Source organism: Anarhichas minor, unplaced genomic scaffold (assembly GCF_050575085.1).
Source record: "Anarhichas minor isolate MPS153535 unplaced genomic scaffold, ASM5057508v1 ptg000007l, whole genome shotgun sequence".
Classification (NCBI taxonomy): domain Eukaryota; kingdom Metazoa; phylum Chordata; class Actinopteri; order Perciformes; family Anarhichadidae; genus Anarhichas; species Anarhichas minor.
This window is the reverse complement of record NW_027466453.1, coordinates 19,970,502-19,998,124: the sequence shown is the minus strand read 5'-3', so window position 1 is coordinate 19,998,124 and position 27,623 is coordinate 19,970,502. Positions and strand designations below refer to the sequence as shown.

The window sequence follows — 27,623 nt, the reverse complement described above, 5'->3', positions numbered from 1 at the left end:
CGTGTCTTCATGATGGCAGTTACATGAGGACCTAAACCCAAACTGCCTGTTTCCTCCAGAAACAAACTGCTGCTTCAGGTGCCGCCATCTATCCCCGCCACGGATTGGCACCTCTGGTGCGCAATCGGCCAAAGTGAAAGTAAAACCCCTGTTTAATATCAGACCGTTGTGCGCACTAGAGGTACTATAAGGCGCATCAGAGAATGTCTGCTGCGTTTGAAGAACACACAGCACCTGAAAAGTTTATTGCACAGCGGGGGGGAAAAAGCTTTCGAGCCGGAGTTCAGTGGACATGAGCGACATCCAGTGAGGCGACAGGCAGGTAACTGTTATCCCTTATCCGAAGGTGCGACTCGGGCACGTTTATCCAAAGAGTGCAAGCATGGTCAGGAAAAGATGTCGGAGGGGGTGTGCGGTCCTCTCTAAATATTGTTTAGTGTACATGAGCTCCGTTGTGTAATGATTTCAAGTTGGCTTACTGATGCGCAGTGTTAACAGTTTGATCAATGCTTTGCGTCATTTAGGTAATAAGAATTAAGAAAATGTGATTTCTAAAAATGCATTTTACCATTTAATATTTTCTGCCTTTAAGTAACATTTTGCCCAAAAATATTGCGTTTGATAGTCTTCTGTAAGCTGTGGTGTTTTTTATTTGCACTTCCAAACTTTCCGTGTGTAAAGTGTCTCTACTCCAACATATTTGCATGTGCAAAATGGTGCATGAGTAAATGAAAGGGCGTTGGCAGGGTAAGTTAATGAATGCAGGGTATTTAGGGGGACTTCCAGGGAATGAAAAGAAAGCAAAAACTAAACGCATGCACAGTATAGGCGATGGCCAGCGTGGATATGTTACTTTATGAATGATCAAGATTCAGCAACATTCAAGGCTTTTTCTTTCTTTTTCTTGCAGCTTTTCTCACCTCGGCCATGTGTTGCGCAGCATGTAGTCTTGTGCATGTTTTTATTGATGAGGTTGCTGTGACAGAGCATGCCTGGTGATGTATTTAAGTTGACCAGTTCTTCATAGCTTTTTTTTGTGTGTTATCATGCGGCAAGTCACCCACTGCTATTGTTTTTTAATATGGACTAAAATGGCACCTGATGTATTAACGTCATCCTTTACAGTACACAGCAAGTGCACACGATATGCTCGGCGTAACAGGAAACTTGGATCTGGAAATTCAAGATTTATTGGTTCAGTTGAAAGTCTAAAGTTGATGCCAGGAGTCTGTGTTCTGGCTGGAAGTCAGGGTTCTTGGTTTTGTATGGTAAGAGTGTGTGTGTGTGTGTGTGTGTGTGTGTGTCGGTGTGTGTGCGTAGGTGTGTGTGTGTGCGTGTGTGTGGCAGAAATTCTAACCACAACCTGCTAATACAATGTAACCTTACAGGTCGTCAAACAACATACCTGCCATTGTATTTGGCAGTCTGGCTGTGCCACCCGGATCCTAAGCCTATCTTGGACTTGTAAAGTTTTATGACCCAGATACGTGTGGCTAATTTTCTTCAAATGTTTCCTCAAGTGGAGCCTCTAGAGGGAACTGAGTTTGGTGGTCCGACTAGAGGGTTGAGAAGGCATCCCAGTGGAAAGTGATGGAGGGCAATAAACATGCAGTTGACTGTCAGACAGAGATGAAATGACCCCCACACAGAGAGAACAGTTCAGGTGCTCCCTCGTGCTTGTTCAACCCCTCAAACGCCACCTGACGTGGATCAGATCAGAAGCACCTTTTTCTGAATCTGCTTGTTTTTGCGCTCCCTCTTCTCCAAATACACAAGAACCATCTATGAGCCAATTATAGGAAACTCCTAACACCCTTTGTGGTCTTTCAGGCGTCAGACACTGTTGTTTTGTCCACCTACAACCCTTTTAGACCGGGTCATCTGAAAATGTAGTGATTTATTGTGTCCAAAGTACCTCAATGAGTCAACAAGACAAGCATTTCAAACGACTCGTTGGTGGTTTTGTCTCATCCCCTGTCCAAGTTTCAAAGTTCAATCAATACAGTTTGATAATGATTTGAAATATTTGTATAGTAGCTGTATCAGAACGCAACGAAAGCCTGAGGAGCCTCGAACTGAGACCATCATGTTCCTGACACAGTAGGCAACCCAAGTTTGAAGTTTGAGTAAAAATCCTTTCTTACTCCGACTAAGAAAGTCATCGTTTGTCTTTTGATTTATAAAAACTAACTTTAAGAGAGCTCAGGTTTCTCTCGCTGGTTAGGAGAAGCCGTTTAGCGTCCTGGACAGCTGCAGCACAGAGACGGAGGCAAGCATGCACATTTTGTGATGACTGTACAATACACTGCAGCATTGGTCATGATGAGTAATACAGTATCTCTGTCCATCGGTGTGTTTCAGAACAGGATTGTTTAGCTTAACTGTTGCTTTCTTGTCAACTGTAATCCCCCGAACACACGTTGCAGCACACCATGCATTTGTCTATTAAATGGTTTTAATTCCATATATCATATATTATTATATAGTTATTGTTTTTCATTACTTGGTTTCATTTTGCATCTTAATTGCTACATGACACATTACTACATTACATATACAGTATATATATATTGTATGTAAAACTGTTGTGTAAATAATAACTGACCTCAGAGCTGCTCTTAAATGGAGGACAAGAGGAGTGTGAAACAACAGTGGCACTGTTCTCCTCTGTCAGTCGAGGTTAAGGTCATTTTATTTGTAGGCCCTTATAACATGTTCTGAACTCATTATGCTTTATATTAGGATCCATACTTCAACAATTGACATTCAGACAAACGTGATAAAGAAAACGAAACTATAAAACAAAAGAGAGAAAAAAATACAAGAAACAAACACACACACATCAAAATATAGTGCAGAAAACCACTTCCACCGGCTAGACACAAACCACGTACACACACACACACAAACAAACAAACACACAAAACATTAATGTAAGCCTGAGAACATAAAACAGTGTTTGCTGGGTAAATACATCTTTGCTTTTAGTTAAGTAAAGTCAAGCCTCTTAAGTGTAACTTGTCAGAGTGCTGATAAACAGCCCCTGGTTGATAACCTATGCCTGATAATCTATTGTGAAGGCTTTTGACCCCTTCAAACTGAAACATTAAGACGCACACTTCATCATCATTACCAACAATGACTCTTAACATTATATAAGTAGGGATGTTTCAATATGCATTGCTCAATATGGGACTGTTTGCTAAAAGAATTATTCTCATAAATATTCCAAATCACCTGGACTTGTTGTTTGCTGCCAGGTAACATTATTCTTGTTCTATGTGTGCTTTACATCTCTGTGTAGGGACAGACGGTACATAAATGGAAACTCTTTTCTGTCATCTGTAGCTCTTTCATCTGCTGCACGGCACCGGCAGCAAAAGTGGGCAAATGGTTTGTGATTCAGAGGATTACATTTATCTATATATTTACTTCTCATCCTTTGTGTATTTTAACAATGACGGCAGCATTTGGGTTTGAAATGAGATTTCGAAATGAGGAAATTATGAAACCTAAAGTGGGATCATGTGCAAAGCTTGATAAGATTTTTTTTAAAACCACTGTGGCTGCCAAAACATGTCAACTCCTCATCTGATGCTGTCTGTGAGGAGCCAATCAGTGCCCACAGATCAAGAGGTGGCCTTCAGTTTAACACAGTATTCACGCAACTTCCCTACTCATGTGTCAATATGTTAATTTCATTTTATGTGTGTGTTTGTGTGTCAGGTGTAAAGATGCAGGAATTGGATCAGGACCCGTTTATCTGTCCTTTCTTGGGAGATCTACCAGGTGAGTGTTGTTTGAGTTTGAATAACCCGACTAGACTCTGGAAGGGTTGAATGGTTCAACATGGATCAACGCGCTGATTACATGGAAAGCTGCTGCTTTTACCCCATTTTATGAAGCAGACCGTGTTTATCCCAATAACCTCATAAAAGAAATGCAACGGAACATTAATGGAAATATAGTGAGTTTAATACGCCAGGATCACCACCAAGCTACTGTTGCATTAACTGCAGCAATAGAGGACTTAATTATTGAAATAATCAAATCACTAATCCAATGGGCATGTTGAATGGGAAAGAGTTTTTAAACATTTCTGGCATTTAATATCTTCATTTTCTTAGTCTTATATTATATATTATAGTTGAGACAAGCTGGATTTAGAAAAGCAGCCCCAGAAACAGACATGCAGGCCAAATGAACTGTGAAACTTTCAACGATTCATCAGCAAATGTTGAATGAAAGACATGAAAGACAACTGTTGCAAGTGTTTTGTCCAATAATGCTCATTATTTGTGTTTTAGATGATTTATCTGAATTCTTTAACGATGATTACCTGGGAAATTTTGTGGGTAAGTTGCAATCAAACATTCCCATTAATTTACAGTCTGCAGAATGTAATAACACACTTAAGATTGGCTCAAATGGCTGACACATAAACACACATATTCAAGTATGAACACAAAGGTGATCTATTGTCTGCTTCCCTCTACGCAGTTCCTGACCTCGACACGGATGTGCTCTTTGATGATCGATGGTTGAATTGTGAGGATGAACTCATTAGCACCTGCAGTAAGGAGCCCTTCTTTTAATTTTTAACACATAACAAGCAATAAATGTGAGTCAAGGAGGAATATAAATACTTTTATTAGATATTACAAAGTGTTAATCATAGAAGGCCGCAGTCCATATCACATACAATTCATGTATTTCCTTATTTGGTATAATAACAATGCCGTTTGGCCATTGTAGCATTTTTGTTACCTTCCGTAAATGTCCAAAGAGAAGTGTTATAAACACCTTTACCGAGTGGGTTTTAATAAGATCAAAATTGATGCAGAACATTTTGCAGTGGAGTCTGTAAGACCCCAAACACCAAGGAAGTAAAGCCAATGCCAAAAAAAACAAAAGGGTAAATAATCTATTTCCATGGTGATGTTTGAAGTCACAGTTGCAGGTTTTACCGTCTACCACTTCCTTTTTAAAATCTGCAACATGTTTGGACAAACATGCTTCACTGCCCTGTTTTTCCGTTCACTACTGAAATGCATGAGAATAACGACCACTTCTGGTTAATGTGTCTGTTGACTGCATCACTGACTCTTTTACTTCCTCTTTCAAACACTTCAGGTGCTCTTCCTGGGCCAACAGAGCTGCCCAGCCCAGACAGCCACCAGCGGGAGCAGACGGACAAAAATACAAGCAAAACAAATAACAGGAGAAAAAGACCCAGAGGTAGAAAACCGTCCACTAACTAGAACCTACTAACTGCAGTCTGCTCGGTTGTGTGAAAACCCTCCTGATCACTCTTTTGTCATAGAAAACTTAACTTTAGGATTGCAGACACAACATTCTACAAGTAATGAATCTGTTTCACTTGCTTGGAAAGTTTACATGTTTTATTTAAAATTCCTTCTCTCCAGTTCCCCGGTCACCACAGTGCACTGATGAGAACACACCATCAAGGCCCAAAAGACAAAAAGCAGCAGGTGACCTACCCAGACTGTTTGGTTTCTGTCTAATACATATTAATGGCGTGGCTCTAAATGTGGGGCACTGGGAAATATATAACCTGCACTGTGTCAGTCACCAGCCCATCGTGTGGCTAGTTTAATAATTCTGCAAACCATGCTGCTGTGTTTTAGGAGACTATGTGTTTTGTTGACTGTCTCAGGCCGCCATTGGTTTCATCTACGTCCGTCTATTAGGAAAATCATTTAGCAGACTTTTGAAATACCACAGTGAACATCAAGTGGGCATCAATGTTTTTGAACATCATCATGAGATGATGCACTGCAGAGTTTTCAAATGAATCTGTGCTGTTAATCAGCATGCAACAAAGATGTCATAATGGAAACCAATGGCTGCGTGGAGCAGCAGGAAAATCTGAAACTGTGCAGCATTCGTTAGCAGAAATGCTAAGATGCTAACATGTTTTGTAGTTAAGGAACAAAAACTTCCTAATACAATATTTTCCTTTAGAAAATTGGGTTCACATGAGGTTAGCTAAGAACCATGTTGTAATGTTGGTTCTTCAACTCTTGCAGGTCAACCAAAAACCAAAGTGGCACCGGCTGATCCATCTGTCACTCAAGGTCAGTTTCTAATGTTCCTGCTGTAAACTGATGCAATTGTTAGGGGAACAGATAGACATTGTACATTTTTACATACAATTTAAGCCTCTGAACACTCGTCCACATATACACACTAACAACATACATATACACTTCCACAGTCTCTCATAAACAAACACAGAGAGCAAGTGCCTATGGTCTTCTATTTTCAGAAATATTCCACATATTCTGGCAAAAGAAGGAAGAAATCCCATGCATACTCTTTTAACTCATACAGAATAAACATACATTAGACTTATATAAATAAAGTGACATTTCACAACCAAGGCAAATCTTGTGCGGCTCGGGTAGCAACATTAGACTCATGCTTTAAAGGGATGTTGGTGGGCTATACTTGACTTGGTTCCTTCGTGCCATTGGATTGCAGATCAAGAAACAGGAAGTTTAATTTTGAAGTCATCAGATTAGGACAAGTTGATAAACTGAAAGAAGAACTCTCACTTCACCCGGCTTCCTCCAGATCAGTTTGGTGCTTTTTAGATATCCAATCTAGTTCTCAGTTTGATAAAATCTATTGTCTTTCCAGATGAGTTGTTGACGATTACTTGCTGTACATTGTTGTAAGTTCAGGGCTATCGGTCTACTTTTGAGCACTGAGCTTTCCTTTTTTAAGTCTTTCAAGTCTGCTAAAGTGAAAGTTTCAGTCTTGACACAAAATAGTTGAATCTAAATCCCTTGTTATTCACTTGGAACCTAAACTATCAGCTTGTTTTCTTTGTCCAATCACAGTTTTTGATACGCTCAAGGTTAACAAAACTTGCAGAGAGACAGCAGAGAAAAGATAAGGACGTTGTCTCTGCTTCTTTTGCAGGCACTGACACAGGGTCAGAGCCGAGTTCAGCAGAGACGGCTGGCCTCTCCACCACTCCACCAAGAATCCTTCATCTCCATCCCTCCATTCAGTTTGTCCCCATCCCAGACACTCCAGCATATCAGGTTGTTCGGACACTGAGGCTCTCTCATCCGCTTATCAGACTTCCACTCCCCAATACAGCTGCTACACCTACTTACATATTGGGTGAGTAGAGTATTCACATATATGCATGCAATGTTGATTGTGTAGTCCCATCGAATACTATGCTGCATTTGAGTCAATCAGATTGATTTTGAATATTGTTGAATATTTTGTCTCTGTTTGTAATAACTTTATGTATCCAGTGGCCTGCGGAGTCTCTCAAGGCTCAGTCCTTGGTCCTCTTTTGTTTAAAGCCCCCACCCCTTCCCACAAAAAGGATTTGAACATTTCTAACTTTGGTGACTGCCAGTGGTTGTATTAAAAAAGGACACTGCCACTCACAGTAAAGGATGCCAATCTGCCTGTAGTTAGCATGCTGGGATAAACCTCCCAGAAGATTTGAGATTTGTTGTGAATCTAATTCCACATCCTGAACTAAATTTGTGTTGTATTGTGTTACTCTTTTACTATTAAATGTATTCCGTGCACTATGTCAAGCACTTAGTATATGAAATGTGTCAAACAAATTAACTTGCCTTGCCCCCTCATGTATGTATATGTATTGAACATATGCTATATCAACAGTAAATACTCTAACACTTGTTTCCTATATAGTTCCTGCTACCTCACCCCCCTTCAAACAGCAAGTGCCACCCCTCTCCCCGAGTGAGTAAAAAAGTCTTTAATCTGGGATGTGCATGTATATGTGGGTGTCTGCCGGTCTTTACCTCATGTGTATGTATGCAGAGATCTCATTCCGGCAGTGTTATGTAGGTTATATTTCCACATGTACAGTTTGAGCTCTGCCTTTATGGCAGCAACATGGAAACCACTCTCTGCAGACTTCTGTATGTGTGAATGCAGGTTCTTAACAGTTCTTCTATTGTGTTTGTAGTGGACGGAGCAGTAGCGCCAGTCCAAATGAGTTCAGCCCCACCGGGATCTCTGTCAGACACCGCTAGCAAAGCCATGTCTTCACCTTGTGCCTTACCCCTCTCCCCCAACAATGGTGAGAACCAGTTACTCTCTGATTTCTTTCTTCTTGTGTGTAAATCACTTTGCAGAGTTGTTTCCATGACACAAATACCTTGGCCTGTTTTTCAGAGATGTCTACATGTAAGGAATCACCTCTTCCTCAGTCTCCCACAGTCCTTGATATTCCACGTACGTTACCACATGCTTTTATTTCTCCCTTCTGCTTTGATGTAAAAGAATTCCTGTATAAATCACGGAGAAGCAGTTTCAAATTCAGTTTTGTTTCTTTTTCAGAGGTTGCAAAGGACTACATTCAGGAAGCCAAAGCACACGTGAGTCAAACCTGCCAGGATATGGAGTCAGGCCTTTGTCTGACTTCTCATTACGTAGATGTGCAAGTGAGCCAGAGAGAGATTCTCCGGTCTGGAAAGAACACCAACAAAGTCCTGGACAAGGAACTAGTCATCACGGGAGATACAGATCGGCAAAAAAGCTTGTTGGGGCACATTCAGGTAAGAGTTTCACTTTAATTCAGTCGTAAAACAGTTACGATCAAGTGCTTTCAGCCAAAACTTAAGTATACTTCGCATAAGATTTCTGATTTGTTGATAAGACTAGACAAACAGGTCAAGAACATTGCTGAAACCACTGGCTGGTACCTACAGTACATGTTTGTCTTTTTCCACTCAGATATTCGAAGGCTCAAATGGAGACAAACCCAAATGCTACATATTGCTACTCGGCAATGCTGGCATGGGAAAAACCACCCTGATCAGAAAACTGTGTCTTGACTGGTCCAGAAACTGCATCCCACAGTTTGACTTTGTCTTCGTTTTAGACGGCAAAGCACTCTCTTTATCGGAAGCAACCTATAGCCTTCAGACCCTTCTTTTAAACTTCTCCTCTTTTGCCCCTTCCTGCATGGACCCAGAGGCAGTGTATGCTCAAATTCTCGCAGCCCCTAAGCGTGTGCTCGTCATTTTTGATGGGTTTGACGAGTTGCGGGACTATGAAATTCTTCTCCAGACTCAAGAAAAAGACTTGATAACGTCATTGCTAAAAGAAAGTAAAGCACAGAACTACACAGTAAGACAGTTATATTCTGCCATCCTTCAGAGGGTCCTCCTTCCAGGCTGCACTCTTCTGCTCTCCACTCGACCAAGAGGCACTGCCAGCCAGCTACTCAGGCGGACAGACAGTCTTTTAGAGGTGTGTGGCTTTAACCCCACAAACGTAGAAACATATTTATCCCAGTACTTCACTGATCCTGACCTCAGAGCACCTGCTTTGAGCTGTTTGAAAAGCTGCAGCTATCTACAACTCCTCTGTTGGAACCCTGGACTATGTCGGTTGGTCTGTTTGGTTTTAGAGCAGTGCAAAAGTTCGGAGGACCTACCAAGAACTTTAACCGGGCTCTGTCATCAAGTGCTTCATCTGAAACTGGAAAAGGACCGTAGTGGCACACTCCCGGATGCTGAAACTCAATCAGAAGTGTCTGTGCAATCAGTAGAAAAAACGCAGACACAAATCTCAAGAAGTTCTCAAGTGAATAGGCGTCAAAAAAACACTCGGACAAAGTCCAGAGCACTGGTTCGCACTCGCTCTCGTAACCAAAGCGAAAAAGAGGAAGATGACGTTGATGGGGAGGGGATGAAGAGTGTTGGCGGGGAAGTAGATAGAACAGAGAGAGAGTTGCTGTCCCAGCTGAGTTGTCTGGCCTGGAAGGGGGTCAAAGCAAACTCTTCCATCCTCCCCACAGAACAGATATCTGCCAAACTCAAGGCGTTCGGCCAAAGGACGGGGCTCTTCTTCTCTTACCACCTAAGGACGAGGCAGGGTGACTCAAGTGGTGAGAGGGAGGGAGGAGGAAGAGAGGACAGAGAAGAAATAAGAACACGAAAGAATAGAGAAAAGAGGGGAAAGAAGGGGAGGACGTCTACTGAAGACGCTATTGCAAGTGATGACCACATCCTGTTGTGGGCCAACCCTTTCCTTCAGAGTTACCTGGCAGCGGTTCATCTGTCTCTGTCAAGGTAAAAGTTTCTTGATTACTCAGAAGAAAATAGGCCTCAAGATTAAATGGGTTGTGGTTAATTGATAGAGTGAATTAAAGGCAGTTTTAAGGCTTTAATCAGGCATGATATCTTCTGTGCCCCTTAATTGAAAATAAAAGAGCATATCCCTTTCCACTCCTAGCCTCCTTTCTCTTTTACTTTCAGTGCTCTGGATTTCCCTGACTCTTTCTTACTTTCTGTTTCCCCAGGACCATAACAGACCGTGCCTTCCTCCAGACCCTCCCTTTCCAGTCAGGCCAGAAGGAACGTCGGCGGCCTCAGAGGGAGGAGGTCGATCTCACTCAGCGATTTGCAGTCGGGCTCCTGTTCCACAACAGAACAGAGCTGCAGAGGCTTCACTCATACACAGAGACATCCTTCAGAGATATGGTGGCCGCCAAGCAGGCTTTAGTAACAAGACACCTTGAGGGGCTCTCCCATCATGACCTGAGCCCCGCCCAGGTCCTGGAGGCTTGCCACTATGTTTATGAGGCGAGTTCCATGCATGGCGATGGTAGCAGAGACAGTGGCAGCACACGATTAGTCGCTCACCTGGCAGCAAATCTTCCAGAAGTCCTGACGTTTCATGGAGTTCCATTCAAGCCGTCGGACGTGTTCGCTGTGCAGAACGTTCTCGAAAGGGGTGGAACTGAAGGAAGAAGGTTCTGTTTGGATCTGGAGGATTCTGGGATACAGATTTCAGGACTCAGAGCTCTGGTGGGGCTCAACAACATCAACACATACAGGTACTGGTTACAATGTACATCTCAAAAAGTAATAGCTTAGCAAGGCTAATAAGGGTCTGTCAAGTTTGGGATTTTGCCAGAATCCAAAGGGATGTGCATGAGGCTGAAGTAACAGTGATACTTTACATTAAACGTTTTTAGAACGGTGTCATTGTTATGTCTGGCTAACTAGCTTACTACCTACAGTAGCAATTTTTTGGCAATTTATACCTTCATCAGTGTCCGCTGACATTTCGGTGATGCCAAAGTCAACCCTTGGGTGTCTTCTAGGGCATGCATTGCTGATGTCATCACCTTATGGGAGCAGCTAGAGCACAGTGGTGAAGAAGACCTCCTACAAGAGACGGTGTCCAAATTCAAGATCCATCCTCTGAAAGCCACACAGGTGTGTCACGTGGAGCACCTGGCAAAGCTGGTGAACATACATATGCACAAGAGGCTGTCGGACAGGTAACACACTACACACACACACACACACAGACACAAAGATACACACAGTGACCCTTTGCAACATACAAACTATGTGTCTGGCCCCTGAAGTGTGTGTTGTGTTTAATTGTAGTTCCAGCCAATCAGATTCCATTCTGGCAGAGGGAGTGCCAGCTGTCAAAGAGCTACACAAACTGGAGTTTGAGTGAGTATAGCTCTGACATTTGAACTGATGATGATGGTGGTGATGATGATGATGATGATGATGATGGTGGTGATGATGATGATAATGGTGGTGATGATGATGACATTATTTTTCTCTCTAGGCTTGGTCCAGAAAAAGGTCCCCTGGTTCTTCCCAAGCTTTGGGAGCTCCTGCCAGGTCTACATAACCTACAGCACTTAGAGTAAATATACACCCCTTTACTTCTAGTTCTCTCTCTGTGTTTATGTATTTGTTTCTAGTGTCTGACAGTCTCTCTCTCTCCTCCTTCAGTCTAGAGAACAGTAAGCTAGGGGACAAAGGAGCAGAGAAATTGGCTGATGCTCTAGTCTCACATGGTTCCCTGGAGATACTCAAGTGAGTACTACATGTTGACGATATAAAAAGCTAAATCTGACCTCACAATACAAAATAAACCATTTAGTGTTTTACATTGTAAGATCTTAGTGTTAACCCTCTACTTGTGGTTTCTAGTCTCTCACAGAACTGTATCGGAGACCAGGGGGTTAAGAGATTAGCGGCAACACTGAGGGATCTGCCCAAACTGCACTGTTTAAGGTATATATTACACACATACACACACACACACACACGCATATACCTAAACAACACCCACAGTTGCACATACCGTGGACTCACTATAATTTCACCTCCCTCTATTTTTTCCAGTCTCTACAGTAATGAGATTTCTGATGAAGGGGCAGAGAGCTTAGCAGCTGTCCTCCCACACGTGGCTTCACTCACTGAACTGGAGTAAGACTCACTTTTTCATTCGACATTTGGGATTCCTGTGTGTATGTGTCTGCTTTGATAACTTCATATTTGATTCTTTAAGTATCACAGCAACAAATATCTCGTAGAAACAGAGAAATACATCTTGGTTTATTTACTGAATGAGAAAATGTACCACATCTGTATTTTGTAGTGACTATCATTTTCAGCAAACCCTCAACAGACAGAAATGGAAACACACTTACACACACACACACACACACACACACACACACACATCAAAAGAGGAACCAGTGAAATATGAATAGAAACATGTAAATGTTGATCAGCTGATCTGTTGGTCTGTAGTCACTAATATGTTGACACATTGAAGAGACATTTAAAGTGTAAACTTGTTTCTGTTCGACAGCGTGAAGTATAACAAGCTAACAGACGTTGGAGCACAAAGTTTGGGAGCCAGTCTGAGAAACTGTACAAAAATTAAGACTCTGAGGTGAGAAAACCCTTTGTGTGTGTGTGTGTGTGTGTGTGTGTGTGTGTGTGTGTGTGTGTGTGTATGTGTGTGTGTGTGTGTGTTTATACTTGTACAGCTATCTTTGGGAGGACCAATTTTAATTTGAGACATTCGGAGTCACCTCACTTATGGACAGACCTTCAAAGGCCTGTTTGAGGGTTCAGACTTGGTTTTAAGGTTCAGGGTAGAATGAGCTTTAGGTTAAGGTAACGGTTGGGATCAGTTATTGAGCTTTTTGTCGTTAAAGTTAGGGTAAGGGACAAGGGAAGGCATTTGTGAGTGTCCTCACAAAGATATAAGTACAAGGTTGTGTGTGTGTGCGGGATCATCATCAGGTTTAATAGCTCCACAACCAAAACTAAAGACTTGTTATTGTTATTTAGTTTCCTTCACAAGCATGTCAGATTGCATCGTAAAATCCATTTCCATCTCATCCTGTCACAGGATGTGGAATCAGTGTATTCCATACGGAGTGTTTGAGAGACTTCAGCAGCAGGACAACCGGATCCAGTGGCAGTAGAACGAGATGAAACCTGGACATGGACTTCTTATCTTCTTATTGTGTTTCTCATGCATACATGTTAACACTACACAACACATTTTCTAAAGCATGTATGTTAAAGAAACAGTTCCTGGAACAAAGAGAGAGCAAGAGAGAGAGAGGGAGAGAGAGAGAGAAAGAGAGAGAGAGAGAGAACGCACTAAAACAAATCCAAAATGGAAAAATTCTCCGCTGCTGTATTCAACAGTTCCTCTTGCCAGGTTCAAGTGCTGCGAGGGAATACTTCAGCGTCACACAGCACTGCATGTGTGTTCGGTACGGCTGTGTTGTGATGCTCGGTAGAAATTCAAGAAGCACATTTGCACTGTGATATTTGTCTTTATGCAATTATCGATTTGTTTCCTGTCTGTTGTCATTGCCTGTGAGATCTGCTATTTGATGAGTGTTCTTCACTGTGTAAATTTAACAGCATTTTTGTTTGCACTCCTTCTGTGGCTATAAATGAGACATTGCTTAACAATCACATGGCACTTTGATATAAATAAAATGTTTCGTATTGTCACAAGGTACATTATTTCCTTTCCTCTTTTTCACTAATCATTTGATATGTTTACCGAGTTCATCGGTTTATTACCAACGTATTTTCGCTTCCTTCCCAACAGGTTTCTGTTCTCTATTTTGGTGCAAACTGACCTTTACATTGTTGTAGTGTCTGCAGCACCGAGTTCATCATATTACTTTATTTATATTTCCGCCAATATGTTACAGAGTGCGGGCAGACCCAGTTGTGCTATCATGCCAAAACAGGTATCATAAATACTTGGTTATCACTTGTCACACATCTACCAGACAGGGAGGGTGTTGCGTTGCATTATGGGAAATGAAGGATCCAGTGCTTTGGGGGCTAGGCCCATATCTGAGACTAAAAGTCAGGATATCTGAGGCTCTGATGCTTTGATTTTGAAAATGATTTCATTATTTATCTGTCCCCCACCATTATGGAAAAAGACTACTAAATTGCTGCTGCAAAAGTAAAATAAAACACAAATAAATATCAGGTCACTTAAGGGCTCAAATATCAGAGAATTACACGTTTCACGTATTTAGACCTGGTTCCACCAGACCTCCGAACCACCACCCACTTCTCAGATTTGTTCATCGGTTCAAATTAAATAATTTTTGAACTTTTGTTTCTTCAACAATTAAAACATTTATTTTTTGCTTTTCATCAGGTACGTCATAGATGTGAAATACTTCACACAATCTGGCTTCTTCTGTATGTTAATATTCAATCGTATTTTGGTTGTGTAATTGATTTTAGAAGGAAGAATACAAGTATCAGTTTCTTAGTAGATTAATGCTAAAGGCCTTAATATGTATGCACTTGTTTATGAGCCCTCTAAGAAGTGAATTACAGTTCTATATTCCGTTAATGTGTGAATGGACAAAGCCATACTTGATGCTCAATGAATAGAAAAGGAAAATCGATCATTCAAATGTATTCCCCCGTATTTAACTATATGTGAAATAGTATCATGCCTTGCTAAACTTCATGACTGCGTAACAACTATCATTGGTATTACCGATTAACTTACGGTGCATCACATCACAATATGTCATCTATCAATCACTGACATTATTTTCCTGGCATACATAAGTCTGACGACCAGAGGACCGCTGATCTGTCACGGATCTTCTTTTTCAAGCACCAGCGGCATCAAAGTGTTCCACCATAGCTCTTGTTGTCTGGTGAACTGATGCCATCTTGTGGACAAAATGTAAAGTGACACCAAACGAGCACGCGGCAACAAGTAAACAGTCTGAGATCAACATGTCCACTTTAAAAGAACAACTTCTCCGTCTACTGCAAGATAATCAATGAACACACATGACAATAAAGCAAGAGGCGGAGAAAAGAAAGCTGTCATTCGCTCAAAGTTTATTAAATACACATCGGAAAATAAATCTCTGTTATGATCCATAGCTTATTACAGAATGTGCATGTCTGCAAAGAAGCAGATGTGGAGGGGTGACACAAGCACTGTATGTAGATGATCCGTCACAGTCCAAGTGAAGTCTCGTAGGTTTCCACTGAAGTTGATCAGAACCTGACGAGCACAGTGTGTATCATGCTGGGAAATAGCACAAGCAGTCAGATACCTGCAGCCAACACCAGCGGTCCATGAACAGTTTGTATACAAAACTAGTGTCCTCCACGTTTTCTTTTTCAGACTTTCGGCAGCGACTTTATTATTTGAACTACCCAACTCATCGTACTGACATCAGCCTGTTAATGCCCTCCACCTCCAGAGTGCTCGCTTACACACACTGTTCATCTACAGTAAGACCTTTCCTGTTATCCATTCATTGACTTTTGATCAAACTCCATACAAACATGTTTCACAATACTTCATGAATATTAGTATCCTGAGCTTTAGCGTCACGTGATCTAAATGCTGCTTCAGATGAATGGTTATCCTGTCAGTAGTCACACTGATTCATACAAACGCATGAACAACAATCCAAACATTGTACATGTCACCACAAAATATTTCATACTGGCAGCCTTGATCCAATGAGAAGAAATCATTTGGTTATCAGCAATCCTTAACCAACACTGGATGAACTCCAGCATGAACTCAGTCTTGCATGGCACAACAGATCAGGTTTAAAATGGTGAATCTCATCGTCTGTTCATACTAAACTGTGCCGTCATTAATGTTTTTACAGAATCATTAACGTCGCTGTTCTTGAGTTGCAACACAGACGTTTCTTTTGAAATCACGAGGCGACGTGGCTGTGAACAATGATCTGGTAATATTGAGTGTGGCAAAGTGTTGGTGAAACACCATCTCAGTGAAAGGTTGTCCAGCAGAATGTAACGTTCATGTACACTGACAGAGTAGTACATTCTGGACTAAAGCTTGTTTAGAGTATGAAGCGTGCGTGAGCAAATATTTTTGAAAGGTCTTTTGTGTCTACGACTTCAGTTATTTGATGGACAACAACCACATTGCTATGACTATTGTGCACTGTTTGCTTATTCTGGTGCTGTTTGCAGTGAAAAAATACTGGTTCCTCTGTATTGTCTCTAAAATCAATGTTTAGTTAATTAGCTGGGCTATAGGTGCTCTTCACCGACCTACAGTATGTACAGTACCTTCAAGGCTTACAGCCTCATTGCTTGAATCATGTTTATTATTGCTGCCGAGAATATACATCTTATTAACTGAATTCTAAATCCATGAACTGAACAGAAGGATAAAACAGAATCTCTTCAACTAAACCATTTCTTTAGACACACAACCGATATCATGCGTTGAGTCTTTATGTGTCTAACACACATCTGTAACATTAAAACAAATAAAGAAATATGGGATAAAAAAAGTAAAATATGTGACGCATATCTTCTGGGATTCTGTTTCCTTTGACACGACTCGCACTGAAAACACAAACAGATGATCACAGCTGTCATCACGACTGCTGCTAACTTCTACGTGGAAAAAATGGCATGTGCATGAGACCCCATTTACTAATGTGGTATAGATCATCAGAGGGCTTACTGTATCAAATAAATAATACTTTCTGCATTACAGTGAAGTGTGGTGTTTCTGATTCATAAGGGAGCTTGAAAAGATTAGCGCTCTCCTATATCTCACAGTTTGACAGCCTGTGTTCAGCGTCAGTGCACCCAGAGTTCAAGCTGTGCTCCTGAGTGTGTGTACATCCTTGAAGCAGACATACAGCATGGGCGACCTCAAAAGACACATTCTGAATTACGTCTCAAGGATGCGTGAGCTTGCAGAGTAGCAATGCATTCTGAAAACTTATAAAAGAAGAATGAAACTAGTGGTACTGTCGATGATTGAGTATGCAACAGACCTACAGTGGACATTGTTTTACCGAAATGTCACACTTCCTTCAGCCGTCGACCACCGGTTCCTGCACAGTCTGGGCAGAAAATGCCAAGTCATGTCGGACTACTTTATCTGAACTGGCTGCAATGCAGACGACCTGAGTCATGCTGCACATCACTGGTAACATTTGTTTTCCCATCCGCAGGGAACAGCTGCCTCCTTCCACTTGAGAGCACATTGTGCTTCCTTTTTATCTTTCATTGTGTCCACAGTCAAGGACACAGATGCCAGTGCTAACCCCATGGTGTGCGACCAGCCAATCGCGATTAGGATGGCAACAAACTGACCCGACAGCTGAGCCACTGTAGAGAGCTCTTCCTCCTCCCACGGGACAAGTGCTGATCATGTGGGCGGCGGTGCTGAATCTCTTCCTCAGGCTACCTTTGTTTTGAGCCCAGAGAACCTAGAGCTGTAGACAAAACACAAAAAAGACAGAAGATCATGTCCAAAACATTTCATACAGCTTATGTTCCAACATATCATAAAAAAGGGGGAGCTTTGTGGATGAAAATCATATTTAAAATGACCAAAACCTCCTCTTTGCATCAGCTGCACCCCATGTTATTTTCTGTGAGGGAACCACTGGATCGTGTAGTCCATAATATTGTACATGTCTTGTGTGCTCTGCTTACTTTTTCACTGATGTGTCTGTGTGAGAAAAAGGCAGCAACAGCATCCGCTTTGAGCGACTTTTTCGCCACATGAATGACCAGGGAGTTTTTACGCTGGTCCAGTCCGTCCCGGACCTCTGCATCTTCACCACCACCACTCGAATTTCTTTTTCTTCCTCCAGGACCGCCGTGTCACTCAAGATACCCCTCAAACACATCCAGCTCCGTGTCCGTGTCATAAGGGACAGAGGCCGGATCGGACAGCACCCCGAGGTCCACCAGCGCCTGGTCCATATCCTCGGGAAGAAATACTATCCCCACATTCAGGACGATGTACTCCATTAGAAAGGCATAATAGAGGATCAGGACGTTCACAAAGAACAGGCCCAGATAAAACATATATGGGAGTTCGTCCAACAGCGATTCTACCGAATCTAGCTGGGCATAAATTGGATGTGTCATAGAAAAGAAGGAGAGCCACGGTTTGTGTTGTTGCGCGGCCAGGATGTGGCGGACCGGAGTCGCTGGTGTCACCGCTAGAAATCTCTCTGGGGGGATGGGGCGTCCATCTCGGCTCGTCCCGACCTGCAAACAGTGATTGAGAGGCAGCTTTGAGTGCTAATGTGTCTGCACGGTCCCGAATTAATACGACAGCAACACAGGTAGACTTAAGGGTGTAGCATGCATAGCTAATAATAACCGGCGGACGGGATTAAAATACCCCGTTAGTTAGCTCGACGCATTCTTGACATTGGTCCTTCGGGTTTGCCGAATTCACGCCATGCCAGCTGGCTAGGGCTAAAAACAGTAGCATACAATGCTAGTGTAAAACAAACGCGAACATTTCTATAAGTTAAGTTATTTGGTGTTTTCATGTATACACAGCCGTACCGGGAAATACGAAACATTCACAAAAACACGCTTCTGGTGATGATTTAACAGCAAAACGTCCCTTCTAACATGTTACCGAACTACATCAAAACAGTCCTGACCACACAAAGCGTCATCGGAGGCATGGGCAGTTGATTGGCTCACCGCTTGTCAGGCTCCGCCGTGATTGGTCGTTGCGGTGCCGATCAGTTAAATAGCCCCTCGCGAGGACGTGTCGCCTGCTTTAATTGTCACTGCTAACACAGGAAGTGACTAGTGTAGTTTTAGAACCACTCGCTTTGTATGCTGTATCGAGGGTATATCTATGGTAGAAAACTACAACTCCCAGAAAAACCGTTCACAACCGCTGTTACGCAATGACCCCTCCGCGCAGCTATCGCCGCCTATCACCTTCTGTTTGCTAAGTAGCTATCCACACGGGGAAAGTGGGTGTTATGTATAGATGCGGACGCTAACGTTAGCAAAATAACACGCCTGTCAAAACGTTACACCTCTTAAAACCACCACCATGTTTGGCCGATCACGGAGCTGGGTTGGAGGACCGGGGAAACCGAAAAACATCCATTCCCTGGACCATTTGAAGTGAGTAGCTAAGTATTAGATATGCTAACGTTAGCCTCTATGATTCCCGGTTGAGAATGACAGTCAGCGTTATCATTAGCTTAGTTGTAAACGTATAAAACAGTTAACCGTAGCTGTCCAGTCAGTCAATATGCCAGCATGTCGAGGCATGTTTGTTGTTCCGTTTGTTAAGGTAGTGTTGGACAGAAATGTGAGCTAACGTTAGCTGTTAAGTTAGCTCAGAAGTGAAAATCCACCCTAATACAAAATTGACACTGTAACGTCAAATTTCTATATTGTTTTTTGGAAAATGAAGTCAGTATTGATCATAAATTGTCCGTACAAGCAGGAAATCAGCTCAGGTTGAAGTAGATGGAAGCCTGTGCTCTCTATTACTGATGGGCACCAGTCTATGTAACGTTACCAGTCAGGATGGAAGAACTTTTAAATTGTCCCATCACAACAGGTGCAACAAATTACCCGTAGAGTGAGGGAGACAATCCAGCTCAGTCTGCGCACGCACACACACACACACACACACACACACACACACACACACACACACACACACACACACACACACACACAGAAGTAGTCCAATCAGGCGAAATAAGTGAAAACACCTGTGGGTGTACAGTGTCGGTGCTTTAATTGGATTGCTATTACATTACACTATTTGGAGATCCATTGAATATAAATAAGAGTTTTTTTTTTGTTGTTGTACTATTCTGGCCTCCAGACATGTATTTATATCACTTCAGTTTGTCTTTCTGCTGTTAAGTTTAGAGATAGATTTGTACACTGTATTACCGAGCTGTGCTTTTACCCTTGGTTTATGTCGTTCCATCAGGTATATGTACCATGTCCTGACCAAAAACACCACAGTGACAGACCACAACCGAAACCTTCTCGTGGAGACCATCCGGTCCATCACAGAGATCCTCATCTGGGGGGACCAGAATGACAGCTCTGTATTTGAGTAAGTACCAATCGATGTCTTTTTGACAAATCCCTCACCTGTACCTGCAGATGTGACTGCTGCGTGGGAATCATATTTAGATCTCTTTTCATATCGGCAAGGTTTGCTAAATTTTGCTCTCTCCTTTACCTCACATTCATGCATTTGACCAGAAGCACACAGAAGAACTTTGAACAGGCGAACTTGTAAACCTTATCTCCAACATTAAACCTAATAGATAGATGCATAATCATAGTCACATTTCTAACAACCGAGTGGTTGTTTTCTGCTCTCTAACTGTGAACCATAAGTTAAACTGTGAACCATAAGTTAAACTGTGTATGTGCATCACAGAGATTACTGATTGTCTTTCTGTTGTGCTGGCTTTGCAGAGAGTAGTAACATTTTGACTTGAACATTGTATATTATACATATTTATCTACATTTTATTGCAAAACCCTGTTCAATGGCAAAAATATACAGTGTAATCCTGTATCTAAAAATATATACATACAAGACTCAAGCAGGGGACTCAAGCTCATGAAACCATGGTGTTTTGTTCAGTCAGCAGCTCTGCAATTAGTGCTGCATGTCATCATTTCTTCTACTTTGCCACCTCTGGCTTTATTTTATGAAACAGGAAATGGCTTAGAAGAGTAGAAAAGCCACAAAGGATGTTGAAAGATGACTTTGTGTGATCAGGAAACCCTTAGACATTCTGATAATGATCTTCTCATAGATAAAGAAAACATTAAATATCTATGGTGCAAAGTGCCTGAGTACTCTTATCATTCTGAACTCAGTATTTACTTTAGATACAGCCAGTCTGAGATCTGCTCCAACGAACAGTCGCTTGAGGTGAAATTGGCAGTATGTGAGGAGAGAAGAATTACATTGTACAGCATAAAAAAATTCTAATAAAGGCAATGTGCCAAAAAATAATCTTAAAAAAGGACATGAGAGAGGGGTGTATACATTCAATAAAGGTCCGTTGCCCTAATTAAGTATGTGCCATTGTGTGTGTATACAGTATGGGTCTAAACTACTAGTCCACCAGGATGCTGCTAAAGAGAATCATTCTTCTCTTTGATAAATATATTTGAAGATGAAATCATCATGAACTCTTTTTACGTGTTTGTGTGTGTGTGTGTGTTCAGCTTCTTCCTAGAGAAGAACATGTTTGCCTTCTTCCTGAACATCCTGCGTCAGAAGTCGGGCCGCTACGTGTGCGTCCAGCTCCTCCAGACTCTCAACATTCTGTTTGAGAACATCAGCCATGAGACTTCCCTTTGTGAGTATTTGAATTAACACTGGTTGACAAAATAAAGGATGTGATGCAACGCATTGCAATTTAATAGCACTGTAACATGTAATACATTTCTTAAAGTGTATTGTTTTAGAGTACAGTGTTCCCTTCTACAATCACTGGGCTCCTAGATGGTTCATAGAGATTTTTCATCATTTTACAAAAGGCCATCTTTTAAAAACGTGCTGTGTGAACAAGCCTGATGAAGTGTCTTCTCTTCTCAGATTACCTTTTGTCAAACAACCACGTGAACTCCATCATCGTCCACAAGTTTGACTTCTCGGATGAGGAGATCATGGCCTACTATATCTCCTTCCTCAAGACACTGTCACTCAAACTCAACACCCACACCGTGCACTTCTTTTACAACGAGGTGAGGCTATAGGTGGAGGGGGGGGGGGAGATAAGAGGGACATCGAGGGTCTTTTAGTTAACTGTCACCGTGCTCTCTCTATCACAAAGAGGAAGGAACAAAGTCAATATTAGAGGCTGAGAATTAAGGGAGTGAGAGATGGAGCAGATGATTAATACTCGCGAGACAAATAATAGCCTGCTGCTTAAATCAGCTATTACTACAACTTTAGATGTTTTTACTGGTACACAAAAACATCCTATGTACAGAGAGCCAGTTAAGTTGCTAAAACTCCAGAAGCTCATTTGTCACTTTGACAAATGTGCAAGTTGAGTCAGCTTCCTGTGTAGATGGTTTGATTCAGCCAATCTCGTCCACAAATCATCTTTCTCTTCACCAGCTGTAACAAACGCATAAATGTCAATGTTGCCTTCAAAGTTATTCATTTATTATATTTGTTACTATTTATTTTCACATCTTGATTCTCTGAAAGGGAGTTTCAAAACAGATTGTATTCTTTATTTAAAACTATTCATAGATTATTATCATTCAGGCCTGTTGTTGTTGTTGTTGTTGTTGTTGTGTGTGTGGTGATAGAAACTTTAAAAAACTGACCACCTGAATATTAACTGATGACGTCGTTGTTACCGCTCAATGTTTCAGCAGAAGTAGTCCTTCCATTGGCCTGTGTGTGCTGGGGAGAGTTATTGGTGTACTGTCGATGGTTGCTTTGCCCCTGACACCAAGACCAGACCCAACGTGTAGATCTGAGAGTATTTATGTATATTGTTTGATTAGCGATAGGAAATTAATCTTAGGACATTTGAGTAACTTAGCTGACATGCTGTCAGTCAAGCAAATCATATTTATGATACAAAACTGCAAACTAATCATGTTTTATAACGAATCCCTCACGTCATTTATCGAGAGTAATTTATATTGTGAAGATTTGGTGTTCAATCTCCTCCAGAGGGCGCTATTGGACAGCTCATTACGTTGGCCACTTGTGTTGCTGTCAGATCTACACAGATACATTTTTCAGACCAGAGGACACACTTTGGTTTGGGTTTGGTGTCGAGGTTCTTCATTTACTGCGACCTCTGTTGGTTTCTGGCCCTCCACTGTGATTGGCTGGAGGTCTCAGTGACTGAGGAATGGTTGGGTAGAGGATCAGGCACCGGCACAGAGAGAGATCGCTAAGATGCAGCCGGTTTACTAAATGTATGTTAGCACATGTTGCCCATCTAAAGAACTGTTGGATCAACTGAGTCTCTGAGTGCCTCTGTCAGGTTTCAGGATGAACCAAAAGCACCCAAATCAAAAGCTTACAATGTGTTCTTTTGATATGAAGTGTCTAAGACAAAACAGGCTCACTTATCCATCCAGTGTAGCATCCCTACTGACTGGATATTAAGAGTCATGAAACATTCATCATGAGTTCTGTAAGATGTGAGTTGCTCCATAAGGTAACTCGCAGGCTAGCTGTTAACAGAAAATGGAAAAATTCAGTGTCATACAGTAATTCTGAAACGCCTCAAAATAACGTAGAGTTTTGTGTCTTTGCCCAGACCTGCACTTTAACATTTATGGAACATTTTCTCCGTTAAATAGAGAAATAAAAAACAGATTGTTACTTTTGTTAAGACCTTTGTTATCAAAATGCAATACTGCCTAGAGTTTCTGTCTCCACTAGAGCTCTCTCTCTCTCTCTCTCTCTCTCTCTCTCTCTTGCTCTCGCTCTGTGGTCGTTCGGCCTGAGCGCTGCGATGCAGTACAGTGCCTTGCTCACCGGCGCCCCCTCTCTGTCTCCCACACACAGCACACTAATGACTTTGCCCTGTACACCGAGGCCATTAAGTTTTTCAACCACCCTGAAAGCATGGTTCGCATCGCAGTCCGGACCATCACACTCAACGTCTACAAAGGTGAGTGCCGGGAACACGCATGCGCACATGCTAACCGTGTGTGTGTGTGCGTGTGTGCGCGCACACAAACACTCCCGGGATGCTGGGACTGTCTACCGTCTTTCTATGTCCTCCTGTCCTCTTCTTGCTGCTGCTTCTGGTGCATGAGCATGACCAGCAGGTAACTCTGTGACAAGTACACACAAGCTGCTTAGTTCTTGCTCTTAAATGTTTCATTGCTTTCTAATGGATGCGATTTACCGTCATTCCAGAGTAGAAGAGTGGCTCTCTAAAAGCAGGATCTATTCCAAATGGTAGCTTTTTAAGCCGTTAATTAACAGATCTTTATTGGACGTTCTTCTAAAGGTTCTGCATTTAAAGTTGTACATACCAATCTGAAATTATTCGTAGCTACCTGGTGCTAGTCGAGGCATTTCAAGTATCAAGAGAGTGTGTCCTGTTTCTTTACAGTAACACCATCTGCCATTATGCACACGTCTCTTCTAATGATATCTCACAGAGCAACTCTACAACACAGACTAGAAATTCAATAAATATTTGCTCAGAACCAGACCGATGAAAGCTGTTGACCTCCAACACTCGGATGAAAATCTGTAGAAATACTTGCAGTTCAGAATCTAAACACAGCCATATCTGCCTGTAACCCTTGAATCTCCGCAGTCAGCCAACAGCTGTGTGGGTCTAATGCAGAAAATGATCAAATTAGATAAAAATACCATCTGTTGCAGACTGTTATAATGTGCGACGTTTAAAGTAGCATCACCACAACGTTCAGTTTCACTGCCTCACTGATTTACTTACTTATTATAAAGGAACTAACTCTTCTGCAAGTCCACTCTAACAAGCATGCAAAGTTCTTGAAGTCTTTCCATCCAGAAATCAATTGCAACATCAAGGCCTTTTCAAAATAAGTGCCCTATGAGTGCAGGAGCAGCACAACAGGACTGTTGATTTGTGCCGGCCTCTGCTGCTTCTTCCTGCCGTCTCTCTGGCTCTGAGCTGCTCGCTGTGGCTCCAGGGGATGCGGGTGGTGCATTTTAGCGGGTTTGGCTTTTTCTTCACACGTCGTGCTTCTCTTCACCACACATAACATTTACCTTCCTCAACATCCAGTCACTGCAACATGTCAGCTATGGCGTCCTGTCTGTTTAGCCCTGCATGTAACACGTTGCGCCGTACAGCTGTGTGTGTTACATTGTCCATAAAGTCTTGATTCTGTAACTCTCAACAGTGACGCCACAACAGTTAGCTCAACTGACTTTAACCTTAGAAATACATGTCACTTATAAAGTAACCGAGTGGTGTTGGTAATGTATCAGTGCTGGTCTGGTCCATGTGCTATGCTATAGTAAGGAATCTGTCAAAGAGGGAAGCATCAACTCAATGCAGCTACTCAGACTGAGAATTATCAGGGGACCACACAGAACATCTGTATCCTGATGAGCAGGCTGAGACACTGCTGCAACGCAAGCTATTCATTGCATTATGCAGTCAAAAGTACAAAACACTTGTTCCAACACACCCCTTGCTGTTGTAATTACTTTCCTAAATGAACCCATAACTGAAATACTTGCAGTGTCACTACACTAGAAACGGGTCAGGATGTTGCAATAATAACCATTTTAGCATAAAATTCTGATCATATCACGGTTTGATGCTTCCTACGGATTCCTTAAGTCATGCACTGCAACAAATGACAACCTGGAAAAGGATTTGTCAAGATATTAAAGTTGTTTGTTGTAATTTAATTATATTGTGATTGTTACTACACTAGCCTTTTCTCTGGTAAGTTGCTGTTTGTTTCTGTTGTTGACATGCTACACAGTGAGAAAGCAATGTGATATCCTGAATGTTTAAAATGATACGGTAACATATGAACTCCTTTGCCAGATGTGCCATTGTTTGCAGTTTGTTAAAATACCTGCGGGGTCCTTCCCAACCTCCCCCCCTTTACACACATTAACCCTGTGTCTGTTTTCCCCTCTCCCTCCTCCTCCTCCTCCTCCTCCTCTTCAACAACAACCACTCCTCCTCCTCTCCTTGTCTCTCTCCTCCTCTCCCTCCTCCCTCTGCGTGCCCCATCTGCCAAACTCCAGTTTCATGTAAGTTGGTTCCATTCATTCGGTCTTTTTATCTGTAGGGCTGGGTATCGTAGAGACATGTCATGTTATTTTCTTTACTTATACTGTTACCAGTACAGTGGTGCCGATACAATTCTAAAACCCGTCAGTGTTTCTCTAAGCGGGTTGATTTTAGCATAGTTGCTGTTAATCTGAGACCTGTCTTTTATTGATTTTAATGCCTCAAATGTGTAATGTTTACAATAGTTAGTTCAAGAAGAGTTATTGGTACTCTTTACATGTCAGTGTTTGTTGATACCCAGCCATGTTTGTTCTAAATGTATCAGTATGGATATCCTTATTGTTCTTGTAAATCAATCTGTATCACCCACACACAGAAAACCCTGCATAGCTTTTTAATTCGATGTTTCTTGGCTTAATTGTTGCACAGTCTTGGTTTCCGTTGAGCTTCACATGGTGGTTGTTGTTTTGGTCTCTGTGGTTATTCAGTCAGTTTGATCCTCAGTTCATCCACTAACTCAGTGGTTCCCAAACTTTTTCTGTCAAGACCCCCTTTGATGATATAGGAACATTGGACGACCCCCCCCCCCCCCGCAACCCGACCCCAAATTTGTCTTGGTTTTTAATGAATTGCATTATAATGCATGAACTGTATAAAATATTTTTGCGCTTTAGACCAGTCACAAATCTGTCCATCTTTGTACATACTTCCTTCTCTTATCTTTATCTTTCTCTGTCGCTCCGTATCTTTCTCGCTCTGTGTCGCTGTGTGTCTCTCTCTCGTTCGCGCTCCCTCACTCTCTCTCTCCCTCGCTCGTTCGCGCTCTCTCGCTCGGGCGCGCGCTCGCTCTCGCTCTCGCTGGTTTTGCCACAGTCGGTCTGTGACATGAGCCGCTCTGGTGGCGTGGTTGGAACACAGTGCATGTCACGTCGGTTATTTTATATTGTTTTACCGGTGTATGTGTGCGTCTGTGTGTGTGGGTTGGTGATGAAGCCGCGACCCCCCTGTAGTACCACCGCGCCCCCCCTAGGGGTCGCGACCCCCACTTTGGGAACCACTGCACTAACTGATGCAGCTGGAAGGACATTGTGACTCTGACTAGTGGCAGCTTGTGATTTGTCTTTTTGTTTCCTGCTACTATGTAATTCATTCAACTGATTTGGCTGCTCATTCATTACATGTCTCATTTTGACCCGTGTGGATTAGTAATGTGAAACAATCAACAGCTTTTATTTGCTTTTGCACTTCTTCTGGTTACATTTCAAGTCAGTGAACAGAAGTATCCAAAAGTAATTGTTTAAAATGGTTTTCCCTTAAACAGTAACCCATTGCCCAGTAAAAACAACTAGGAAGTTCTCCACCAGTTTAGCATTGCACTCCTATAAAACATTGACAGACTCACGAAAAATTGGTGCAGCAGAAATACTGTCTTCTGTATTCCATTTGATGTGAAAAACTGCTGGAGTTCCTATTTACCTTTCTCTACATGAATGGAATTTATTTAGTTTTTTAAACATTACACTCTGATGAATTTTGTGTCTTTCATCACATACAAAGTTGGACCAAACCTGGCTCAGGTCTTGCTCTTGTCTAAAGATAACTCGCTGAGTGCAGGTTCAGATCACAGGTTTGATTAAACAGACGGTAAATCAGTTATTACAGCGAGTAGCCCCAGTCCCACTGTGAGCTGAACTGGCTTTCCTCCTCATCGTACTCCAGTAGTATTCCCTTTAGATTGTAAACCAGCTCATGT

General features: G+C 42.0%; 3 protein-coding genes across 13 annotated transcripts in view; 2 read left to right on the top strand and 1 right to left on the bottom strand.

Annotated features, from left to right (window-relative positions):
- Positions 1-172: 172 nt before the first annotated feature.
- Positions 173-13,836, top strand: ciita (class II, major histocompatibility complex, transactivator). Of its 4 annotated transcripts, XM_076086501.1 has the most exons (24): positions 783-2,100; positions 2,207-2,269; positions 3,305-3,393; positions 3,727-3,789; positions 4,308-4,355; positions 4,501-4,575; positions 5,134-5,238; positions 5,427-5,492; positions 6,051-6,098; positions 6,949-7,155; positions 7,708-7,758; positions 7,988-8,101; positions 8,197-8,256; positions 8,362-8,579; positions 8,758-10,100; positions 10,331-10,867; positions 11,138-11,317; positions 11,430-11,501; positions 11,623-11,703; positions 11,793-11,876; positions 11,994-12,077; positions 12,189-12,272; positions 12,661-12,744; positions 13,210-13,836. In XM_076086501.1, the coding sequence occupies exons 1-24, from the start codon at positions 2,087-2,089 to the stop codon at positions 13,283-13,285; spliced, it is 3,846 nt and encodes a 1,281-aa protein (XP_075942616.1). In that variant the 5' UTR covers positions 783-2,086; the 3' UTR covers positions 13,286-13,836. The 4 variants fall into 4 exon arrangements, with proteins under 4 accessions (XP_075942619.1, XP_075942616.1, XP_075942617.1 ...); XM_076086502.1 differs by lacking the exon at positions 2,207-2,269; XM_076086503.1 differs by having other exon boundaries at positions 784-2,269; positions 3,349-3,393.
- Positions 13,837-15,189: 1,353 nt separating this feature from the next.
- Positions 15,190-18,808, bottom strand: dexi (Dexi homolog (mouse)). 2 transcript variants are annotated; one of them, XM_076086500.1, is made up of 3 exons: positions 18,687-18,808; positions 17,817-18,380; positions 15,190-17,593 (listed from the first exon to the last, which is right to left on the bottom strand). In XM_076086500.1, exon 2 carries the CDS (start codon positions 18,255-18,257, stop codon positions 17,988-17,990), a length of 270 nt encoding a protein of 89 aa, XP_075942615.1. In that variant the 5' UTR covers positions 18,258-18,380; positions 18,687-18,808; the 3' UTR covers positions 15,190-17,593; positions 17,817-17,987. The 2 variants fall into 2 exon arrangements, with proteins under 2 accessions (XP_075942615.1, XP_075942614.1); XM_076086499.1 differs by lacking the exon at positions 18,687-18,808 and adding an exon at positions 18,517-18,677.
- A 266-nt stretch (positions 18,809-19,074) lies between these two features.
- Positions 19,075-27,623, top strand: part of clec16a (C-type lectin domain containing 16A) — a 36,976-nt gene continuing 28,427 nt past the window's right edge. For 5 of the 7 annotated variants that reach the window (XM_076086495.1, XM_076086494.1, XM_076086493.1 and 2 more), the window contains exons 1-5: positions 19,078-19,268; positions 20,098-20,226; positions 21,363-21,496; positions 21,736-21,884; positions 23,683-23,788. In XM_076086495.1, coding sequence (XP_075942610.1) covers positions 19,195-19,268; positions 20,098-20,226; positions 21,363-21,496; positions 21,736-21,884; positions 23,683-23,788 — 592 coding nt within the window. In that variant the 5' untranslated portion in view covers positions 19,078-19,194. Of the gene's footprint in view, positions 19,269-20,097; positions 20,227-21,362; positions 21,497-21,735; positions 21,885-23,682; positions 23,789-25,578; positions 25,891-27,623 lie in introns of those variants that run through there. The other 2 variants (XM_076086498.1, XM_076086497.1) reach the window with 2 other exon arrangements.